At 34.5% G+C, this 11,099-nt stretch overlaps 1 protein-coding gene across 1 annotated transcript; it reads right to left on the reverse strand.

The window, feature by feature from the left end:
• Window positions 1-3,424: 3,424 nt before the first annotated feature.
• LOC146882549 (protein FAR1-RELATED SEQUENCE 5-like) lies at window positions 3,425-3,826 on the reverse strand. The gene has a single exon (XM_085667446.1). The coding sequence runs from the start codon at window positions 3,824-3,826 to the stop codon at window positions 3,425-3,427; it is 402 nt and encodes a 133-aa protein (XP_085523572.1).
• Window positions 3,827-11,099: the final 7,273 nt, after the last annotated feature.

An 11,099-nucleotide genomic window follows, 5' to 3' on the forward strand; every position in this document is an offset into this window, starting at 1 on the left:
TATGTATTTGAAATTTAAAAAATAAAGTGTTGGTGGTCAACGAAATTTTTGCCACCTTGTTTGTACATAAATTACATATGAAAAATACAGTTATTGTATTGTAAAAAGACACTTATGGAAGTCATTTTTAGGTGGTTCATATGACTAGGCTATGATTGTTTAATTATTGTTACAGTATTAAGATCAACAATTGATGTATTTCAAATTAAAAAAATAAAAAATAAAAAAGTCTTGGACAACGAAATTTTTGACTTGTTCTTTGTACACAAAGTACATATGAAAAAGGCAGTTATGGTATTGTAACAAACATTTATCGAAGTAATTTTTAGGTTGTTCATATGACTTGGGAATGATTATTTAATTGTTGTTACAATATTAAGATCAACAATTGATGTATTTCAAATTAAAAAAAAGCTACATAAAAAAGTCTTGGTGAACGAAATTTTTGTTCTTTGTACATAAAATACATATGAAAAAGACAATTACGGTATTGTAAAAAAACACTTATAGGAGTCATTTTTAGGTGGTTCATATGACTTGGGAATGATTGTTTAATTGTTGTTATAGTATTAAGATCAACAATTGATGTATTTCAAATTAAAAAAAAAAAACTAAATAAAAAAGTGTTGGTGGTCAACGAAATTTTTGCCACGTTCTTTCTACATAAAGTACATATGAAAAAGGCAGTTATATATGGTATTGTAAAAAAACACTTATGGAACTCATTTGTAGGTGGTTCATATGACTTGGGAATGATTGTTTAATTGTTGTTACAATATTAAGATCAACAATTGATGTATTTCAAATTAAAAAAAACTGAATAAAAAAGTCTTGATGGTCAACGAAATTTTTGCCACATTCTTTGTACATAAAGTACATTTGAAAAAGGCAATTATTGTATTGTAAAAAAACACTTATGGAAGTCATTTGTAGGTGGTTCATATGACTTGAGAATCATTGTTTAGTTGTTGTTACAGTATTAAGATCAAGAATTTATGTATTTAAAATTTTAAGAAAAAATAAAAAATTCTTGTTGGTCAACAAAATTTTTGACATGTTCTTTGTACATAAAATACATATGAAAAAGGTAGTCATTGTATTGTAAAAAATCACTTATGAATCTCATTTGTAGGTGGTTCATATGACTTGAGAATCATTGTTTAGTTGTTGTTACATTATTAAGATCAATAATTTATGTATTTAAAATCTTAACAAAAATAAAAAATTCTTGTTGGTCAACGAAATTTTTGACATGTTCTTCTTACATAAAGCACATATGAAAAAGACAGTTATTGTATTATAAAAAAACATTTATGGAACTCATTTTTAGGTGGTTCATATGACTTAGGAATGATAGGCTGAATTATTGTGGCACCACAATGGAGTGATTTAACAATAAAAAGCAATGAAGTTCAGAAATGTTAGAAGATAATTGTCCTTAATAATGACTATCATAAAAATTGCATATCCTGTTTTGCACTAACATGTTGTCTGTTCAAAAAATGTTCATAAACAACACACATATTGAATCCAAGAAAAGCAAATACTGCACAAAATACATAATTCTGGTTTTTTTTTCATTGCAAAAATGATCAAATGTCATTGACAAACAACAACCACATAACTTATAATGTGTTTGTCAATGTCATCAGACTTCAATCATGACAACGTCCTATACACCAAAAAATTTGTTATCCATTCAACTCACAATCTGCAAAAAGGAATATAATTTGTTACGTTGTGGTTGATGTAATAGAGTAAATAATTAACAAAATTGATATTATATAACTATACCATAATTGCGACGATGTTGCAGACATTTGAGTGTGTAACTCATTGGTTTCAAGCGAGGTTAATAAGGACATGAAACCTGAATTGAGAACACTTGAATTCTGCATCATATTTAAAGAACAGTCAGCCAACGAAGTGGAAGTAATAATTTACCGTGGAACCTAGTAAATGTTGTGTAAACAAACCCATTTAGGTGTATTTGTTCCTTGAGTATTAGAATGTTTGTTGTAATTGCAGACATGAGCATCCATAGGTGGATACAAATTATTTGAATGTTGTTGGTGGCATACTAAAAAAATGGTAACGGTTATTAAGCACAAATGACTTACATGAGTATTGTAGTGTGTTTTTAAATTTTGTTAGGCAAACTTCTTTTTCTTGGCAACCTTCTCGACGACTGATTTCATCTTTAATACACGTGGGCGGCCATTTCTCTTCACAGCAATGGGGCTCCACATAGTTGTGTTAATTGTTCCAACGAGTGTGGGGCAGTTACTTTGGTTCTGCATAACCGCAGAACACTATCCAGTGCTGTTGCGTAAGGATTTCATTTGATTAAACAAAATTTCAGTCCTAGATTCAGTCTCGCATGTGACATCTGCAAGTTCAAAGAATTCTTTGCGCAGTGTTTGGTACTTGAGCATTTGCGAATCATCACTTTTTGTGTTGTAAGTGGCTCTCATTGAAGTGTATCTCCTTCGAATCAATTTACTGCACCTAGGTATTATGTATCTTGAGTGTACAGTTCTGACTTCTTCTTGGGCTAATACTACCAAACAGTGGAGGCCTAGTATCCCGTGAAACTCAAACAATAAGCAAGTGCAACTGATTGTTTTAGTTTGACAATTGTATACAACTTTATGGTACTTGTTTGCACAATCGCCATCTACAAACACTCTTGCAGCATCACGTAATTGGAGACAAAGTCATTGACATTTACATTTTTTATTACACAATTCATTTTGGATCTAAACTCGTTTTGGATCTCCTCAAACTTTGCATTTGTGTAATTTTGTTGAAACTGACGTTCTATCAAGGAATGAGTTGCGCAAGAAATAGTTGTGTTGATTGACGCAAAGTCAGCTTCACATTCCTTTTTTACTTTGTGTCTTAGTGCATTATCATATTGCACAACAAACTGATGCAATGTGGTTTTGGAATTGATAAATCCATCAAAGAAGGCATTTAGGCCCTCATTTCACTGTGTGGTTGACATTTCAGCCCAAAAATTGCTCTTGAAGTACGCCGATACCCATCTAGATCTATCTTCATATAATGTTCCTAGCCATTCATTGTTTTCTAATTCATATTTCATCAAGAATTGAGACCAACCACTTTCAAAGTCAATGACATTCACACTTTCGTATACCAATTTCTTTAATTCACACTTAATTCCTTTGTATTGGGAGTACCCTTGGAGCTTCTCGGGAATTTTTTTCATTATGTGCCAAAGGCACCATCTATGTCTTGTATTTGGAAAAATAATTTCAATTGCATTTTGCATAGCTTTGCATTGATCTGTGACAATTCCGTCAGGTGACTGATTGGACATGCATCGACGCCAACTCTGAAATAGCCAAACAAAAGTGGATGTATCTTCTGATGACAAGAATCCACATCCTAATAATATTGACTACCCGTGGTGATTAACACCGACAAATGGTGCAAATGGCATGTTATACTTGTTGGTCAAATCAGTTGTGTCGAATGATATCACATCTCCAAATTCTTCGCATGCTGCACGGTTACGCGCATCAACCCAAAAAATGTTTGAGATGCGATCATTTGAATCCAACTCAATGTCATAGAAGAAGTCATGGTTCAATTGTCGCATGTTTAAGAAGTGTGTTATCAGAGTCTGGGCATCACCATCCTTGCATAATCTCTTGCGTTGCTTTCCGATGTAATTTCTGACATCACGCTCAACAAATGGAACAATTTCAAAGCCACCTGCTTCACAAACTAATGACTGGAAACTCTTGTTAATGAGCACACCAACTTCACCATTCATATCTAGTGTCCTCATGACCTGCATGGTTATTTTTTTGTTTCCACATATCAACCTCGACTTTTTTGGACTAAGGTCGTGGTTATGGACATTGTTAACGTTGCGTATATACCACTGCCCTTCCTTTTTCACACCGCTAATTCTGGCATAACATTATTTTCTCTGTGTTGGGAGACTTTTTAATTCTGGAGGAATTGCGAAGTGACACTTCTCTTCACGATTGCAAACTAACTTAATGAAGCATAACTCATTGTCTTCTCCTTTTGATGAACTTCTAATTTTGACACCAAAGCCACATTCAATAGCGTAGTTCCTATGAAATTGCTTCAGTTCGTCTACACTTTTGAAACTCATGCCAACTTGAGGAATTTCTTTGTCGATGTTATCTTCGATAGGTTTAATAATATCTTCAGATGGGTTGTTGACCTGAGTATCTTCAAATAAAGAAATGTCTTCAAGAGATATTGGGTTAACATCTTGGCATGTAGTCATCACATTGACCCTGTTAGTATTATTTAAATGAAAAATAGTTAAAAAAAATAACATCCACCAAAGCAAATAGTAACCACGCAGATTGCGCATACAAACATTTCTTTTTAAATTAACATTCTTGTACATTGCATTTCAGTTCCACCATTAAAGTAATGATTTTTATGAGTTTTTATTTAGGTCAAAGCTGTTAAACGTTAATAATAATGACAGTATTTAATAAACTAATAAATGAGCAGATAACCTTTCCGCAACAGTGACGACATGTTGTCTAGGCTCAGTAGATGTGCATTTATGCACATCTTAGCCAACCTGGTTGTTGAAATCATTAATGTTTGATGGAGTATGAAGCATTGGTGGAACAACAATATAATACACTTCGGACAATGAAACAGAGGGGCAATGAAACAGAGACAAGAGGTAGGTGGGAAATAAAGGCGGCGGATAACTTAACTTTTGCAATAAGTTAATGAAGGGAAATATTGTTTTTTACAACGTTTAATGTTTTCAAAAAATAAAATTATATGTGCCTACAAATAGAAGCAACTAATTCAATGCATTCACTCTCCAACGTTGCAGCTGTACCCACATATAGGTTCTTTGCAAATTATCAGATTTACTTGTCTAATTATTCGAAATATTATTTTACATTCATATTGTTTGCCTTTTGTATTAGTAGATCATTGTGGGAAAAAAATAATTCGATGAAATGGAAGACTTGGAAAGTGTTGATGCTGGATAAGATATTTCAAACTCGTATTTGGCATAAATTTACTCAAATGCAGAAATGAAACAATGCGAAGATGGTGTTCATTTCGAAGGTCCTACACCAACTCTATTCCGAATTGCAAACAACACCACATTAAGGAGTTTGAAGGAAAAAGTTTGTCGCGCGGAATTCACTCACCTATTGGATAAAATCTCACATGGAATTGGGTGCGGGGATTGAAAAGAAGTGATTGAAATTAGCTACCATCGCGCGGTTAAAGTTGTGAAGAATTGCTTGTTTCATGACATAGTTGAAATCAAATGTGATAGCGATGTAGTCCAAATGATTCAGAGGTGGAAGGATGTTCAACGTATAAGTAAACATGTCATTCATCCATGCACTTCGACTGACATAGAACTGTTCATACAAACAAGGGACATACGTCCACCAACACCACAAAAATATTTCGAAGATATCCAACCTTGGTTGTATAAGAATGCTAGAGGAGGATTATCACGAAGAAGCAGATTGGATTATCTTTAGTTAGTTGTTTATTAACTTTTGTAAAGAGTCAACAATATATTCGTCCAAGTTGTGTTTTTTGTGATGCAAAATATTAAAGGAATTTAAGACCTTAATTGAATGTTTGTCAGTGGTTTCGAAATATTTAAATTAATTAATATTGCATAATCCCATCGTTTGCCTTTCTATTTGAATCAATTGAACCATACTGCCACCGTTTGCGTCATAATGACATTCAATATTGTGCGCAACCGTTTTCTTCAACCACATCAACTTCCACCTAACAAATATAAATGCGGTCAAACGTTTAAACTCCTTCAATGGTCGTTAAAGTGTCTATTTAATGTGTTTCGTGTGGACATTGGGGAATTGAAGTGCTCTTGACGCACATTGCGGGAAGTCATCTCCCTACCTCTTTTTGTTTGTACATTACTTTTTGACCCACATTCTTGTTCAGATATGGCACCCACGGGCAGCGGCAACAACATCAATATATTATGGACATTTAACACAATTCACGTCGCATATGTGGTAAGTACAGTTGTGGACCCATATTATAATGTTTTTAAGCACTAATATTGTGTTTCTAATTGCCATCACTGATGTTTGTTGAAATTAGAACGTTGCATATATTGATCGCCATTTTGGGGTGGCTTTCGAGGATGAACTGGTTGATGAATGGGAGTTAGTCGACAACAAAGGCCAAATCCACTTCGTAACCTATAACTTGGACGTCGAGTTTCCCAGAATCACTCATGGCTGGATGGACATTCGGAGAGATTATCATATTTTCGGTGATCATCATGTCCAGTTCCACTACACTAGGAACAGCCGTTTTGAAATCACCGTGCCGCCATGCCGCCACTAAGTTTCATGACACAATCTTTTGTGTAAGGATCATTGTTGCCAATTTGAACTAAGCCCTTGATAAAAAACAATTTTTTCATGTTTTGACACGCATGCATGCACAACTTGTTAAGAAATGATAAAAAGGAAATAAAAAGGAATATAAGAAATAAATTCTAAGGGTAAACAAGAACAAACACTATTACATTTTTCACTTTTAGTAACATTTTATTAGTTACAATTATAAAAATGTTACTCTAGATTATATTAATAAGTATATTCTAAAATTTTTGAAATAAATGTTACTATAGATTATATTAATAGTTGTAATTAATATAACTTACACGCTCCTGATTCACCATCTTCTTCTTAGGTTGGAAATGTTTCCACTTCTTCCTCTCCACCATTGGGCTTCCATCTCTGGTGAAGTCTGCACGTTGTCGATCGTCGCAGCCGCAACACATCAACAACTGTTGCCACGACTAACATTGACGCGGGCAATCGCCAGGACCTCCAGTATAACATGGACGCTAGATGAGGACCATCCTCCCTGTCTTTGCTTAGGGTTTGTATACACTAATTGCACATAACAACAAATATATGGTTATGAGAAAATATAAAAAGTGGAATTTGATATATTTTGTGTTGCTTTTGCGGGTACAATGAAGGAAATTATGAAGTTGGTGCTAAGCTCTAAAAGTTGCAACTCAAGCTAGAAAGTTGAATTGAGAAAAGTAAAATTTGGCGCTGAGCCACATTTTAAGAAACCTTCATTGCAAGGAAATATCAAGTATACTTGCTAGAAAAGTAAGACCCTCATCTAGGTGCAAACAAGTTTTTGGTGTCGTTGTTGGGAATTTGTGTTAAATTAGATTAGTGTGTAATTACCTTAATGTTTTTTGTATATTTGTGTAAATCTGTGCATTATTTTTTATTTTATTTTGTTATAAACATTCAATCTGCTATGCTCATTGATCTTGAGTTGTTGTGCATGCCATAAGGAGAGAAAGGAACATTATTGTTTGATCCAAAAATAGAGAAATCTCTAAGAAAAAATAATCACAGAAATGGGAAAAATATGCTGCAGACACAGCTTAAGCCGCAACAGATATAAAAAAACTAACCTTATCAAAGCTCAAATCCATATAATTAAGTGGAAATCATGGCATAACATATAGAACCGAGGAGATTGTTGGGAGATTACGTGTAGCAACATGGGCCAAGCAGTTTTTCAAGCATTGTTAGACCTACCACTAGTGTCGTTTTGACTATTTAACTCGCGTTATAGACCTAGGTTATAAGGTTACTGAAGCATATAATGGCGCGGTGAAATTTTTGGAATTCCTGCTAGTTTTTCTGCCTCGATTCCCTCAATACCCGAAGTAGAATATAGTTTTTATAGTTTTATTTATGTTCTAGTTTGGTCTGGTTTTCTGAAAAAATATGCAAGTTAAAAAATGTGGTAGTAACCAAAAAGAAGAATTTAATTTAAAAAGTTAACAGGACACACAACCTTGGTTTTCATCAGAACCGACGTAGAGAAAGGGAGTATACGGCCTCGGTTCTCATTAGAACCGAGGCAGAAAGATGAGTTTCTGCTACGGGTAACACCCAAGGCCAATAAATGACCCTTTTTGACCTCGACATTATATGTCTCGATTTTGAAACCAGGGTAGAATAGCAAAAATAACCGCTGCCAAATACCCTTTCTGCATTACCAAACAATTATTCCTAATTTTTGTTTGTAATTATTTTAAGGTATTTTTTGTGAAGTAGTTTTGGAGCTTGGACACTAAATATTTTGATGAAGAGAGAGTTGTCATGACACTCCCACATTATTGCCACGTCTGTGCCATGTTAATACACTTGTCCATATTATTGGGCCAACATTATGGGTAGAGAATGGCATTTTTGTAATTATGAGTGGCAAAATTGATGTGACCACGAGCTTTCTTAGCGCTTTAGGTGCAAAACCTTGGCATTTGTTTCCAGCAACTATTCTTCACATTTCAGGAGCACCATTGAAGACCGATTGAGGATATACTTCATTTTTTTACGTTTTTTACACCTTGAACCAATATCTACTTGGGGATTTTGTAATTTATGCACTCTTTGAAGCTTTATCAATTTTGTTGTCATATTAGAACAACACCCAACCTTGGGTTTTCATGTTTCTTGCTTAGTTCACATTTTCATCTTATGCTTTGTTGTTGGTTTACATTTCTGTAATATTTTCTTGCATTTGAATGATTGTATTTCGTTTTGGGTTGAGTTCTAATTCAAATTTCATGGAGAACTAATTGTGTGTGTTGATTCCTTACACATAATGAATTTAAACCTTGAGGTTTATGTTTTATTTCATTGGGTTCTGTCTTACTCTCCATTAAGATTCTGTTTTTATGCTTGATGGATGGAACATTCTACTTATGCTTAATTTGCAGAATGGGTCATTGTGTTTTTGGGTTGTGTTCATTCTTAACCAAACTTTTACATATTGAATGAATGTGTGTTTTGCTTAATTGCATATTGAACTCGTTTTTAATTTTCGCTTAGTTGTTTAATTTCGATGTTCATGAGAGTTGAATGAACTAATTAGTTTCGTGACCTATATTTGTGGAATTTCATTCGAATCATGGGATCAACGTTGTTTTTGCTACTACTTTATTAAACCTTTAAACTGCAATTTTAATTGTGTTTTTGTGAATCTACCAACCCCTCACATGTTACATCTGGAACCTTTGAATGAAAATATTGATCCTAGGAGACGACCTTAGGATCACTTCTTAAGTACTACTTTAAGGTATTTTATTTGATTGGGTACGACCTTGATCACTCTGGCTCAATTCATTCAAGTTGCAACAACCACTCAAAAGAACACAGAGGAATCCATTAGAAATTTGTAAGTGCAAGTTGGGCAAATAGAAAAGCAATTAGCTGATCATCAAGAAAGACATTGTTCAGCGAACACTCAAGTGAATCCTAAGGAGCATTCCAAGTCTATACAACCAGACAAGGTACTATGATAGGAAAGGGAATAAGAGACAACTTGAGTGGATAAAATGAAAAAAAAAAAAGGGAAAGGATAAGTATGAATGAAAATAGTTGAACGAGAAAGAAGTGCTGGGCGGAAAAATAGAGTTGAGTGATGAAGGTGAAAAAAAGAATGTAGAAAAAATGAAATATATGTAAATTGTAACATCCCTGGCTACCCCTCCTCGGGCCCCAGAGGCTGTCAGGTTACTACAGCCCAATGCACCCCAACCCATCACCCTTTTCCATCCATTCATACTGGGTGGGTTGTTGCCAGTGGGAATCGAACCCCCAACCTGACCTTTAACACCTCTGGCTCACCAGCAGATACTACCAAAAGGTTGTAGATCAACGTACGTTTCACAAAGGTTATGGAGAAAATGTGTAGATATGCTAAATTTATGAAGGATTTGGTCACCAAGCAGAGGAAAATTTAAGAGGAGGAGAGTGTAAAATTAGAAGTTGGTAGCAATGTCATTATTAAAAAGTCCCTACCTCCAAAATCTAGGGATCCAGGAAGTTTTACACTGCTTGTAACTATTGGCAACTTGACAATAGGTAATGCTAGAACTTGGGGCAAGTATCAATTTAATGCCTTTATCCATGTTAAAAAGAATTGGAGATGTAGAGGTGCAGGCAACTAGAATGGCACTTCATTGGTTGACAGATCCATTAAAAATCCATATGGAATTTGAGAAAACTTGATGATAAGGGTAGATAGATTCTATTTTCCAGTAGACTTTGTGGTTTGGGATATGGAGGAAGATTAAAAAGTACCTTTCATCCTAGGAAAATTGACAATGGAAAATTGAAAGCAAGAGTTTATGATGAGGAGGTAATATTCAATGTGTTTGAAGCCATAAATTATCCTAATGATGAAAAGGATTGCTTTTAGAATGGATGCAATTAATGACGTATGCTTAGAATTCAAAGAGAAAGTTGTACTAGCATACCCTCTTGAGAAAGTTTTGACAAATCAATTAGAAGGGTGGACTGCTAAGAAGGAGGAAGAAGTTCAAAAGTGGTTAGAAGATCTGAATCAACGAAAGAAGTTTCCTCTTTCATAGCCCTAATATTGAAGCTTAAGCCTAAAAATGAAGAACAAGAGTAGTAGCAAAAATTAGAGCTGAGGCAACTTCCAAGCCATCTTAAATATGTTTTCCTTGAAAAAGATGGTGGCCAACTAGTGATTCTACGCAACACACTTACAATTAAAGAAGAAACCAAGTTAGTGGAGGTGTTGAAGGCTAACAAAGGTGAAATAGGTTGGACCTTATCTAATTTGAAAGACATTAGTCCATCTTATTATATGCACACAATTTTGATGGAGGATGAGTACAAACATGTGGCTCATCCTCAAAGACGTCTCAACCCCACTATGAAGGAAGTGGTAGGAAAGGAAGTGACAAAGTTACTGGAAGCTAAAATGATATATCAAATATCAGATAGTGCTTGGGTAAGCCTTGTGTAATTTGTTCCTAAGAAAGGTGGGATGACAATGATCCAAAATGAGAATAATGAACTCATATCCACAAGAATAGTGACAAGGTGGAGAATGTCCATTGACTATGGAAAATTGAACCAAGCCACTAGAAAAGATCACTTCCCACTTCCATTTGCAGATCAAATGTTGGAGGGACTTGCTGGACAAGCATACTATTGCTTCTTAGATGGATACTCAAACTATAGTCAAATCATAGTGGA

The sequence above is a fragment of the Vigna unguiculata genome, chromosome 10, assembly GCF_037176805.1.
Source record: "Vigna unguiculata cultivar grain cowpea cultivar isolate G323 ecotype 2 chromosome 10, ASM3717680v1, whole genome shotgun sequence".
Taxonomy (NCBI): Eukaryota; Viridiplantae; Streptophyta; class Magnoliopsida; order Fabales; family Fabaceae; genus Vigna; species Vigna unguiculata.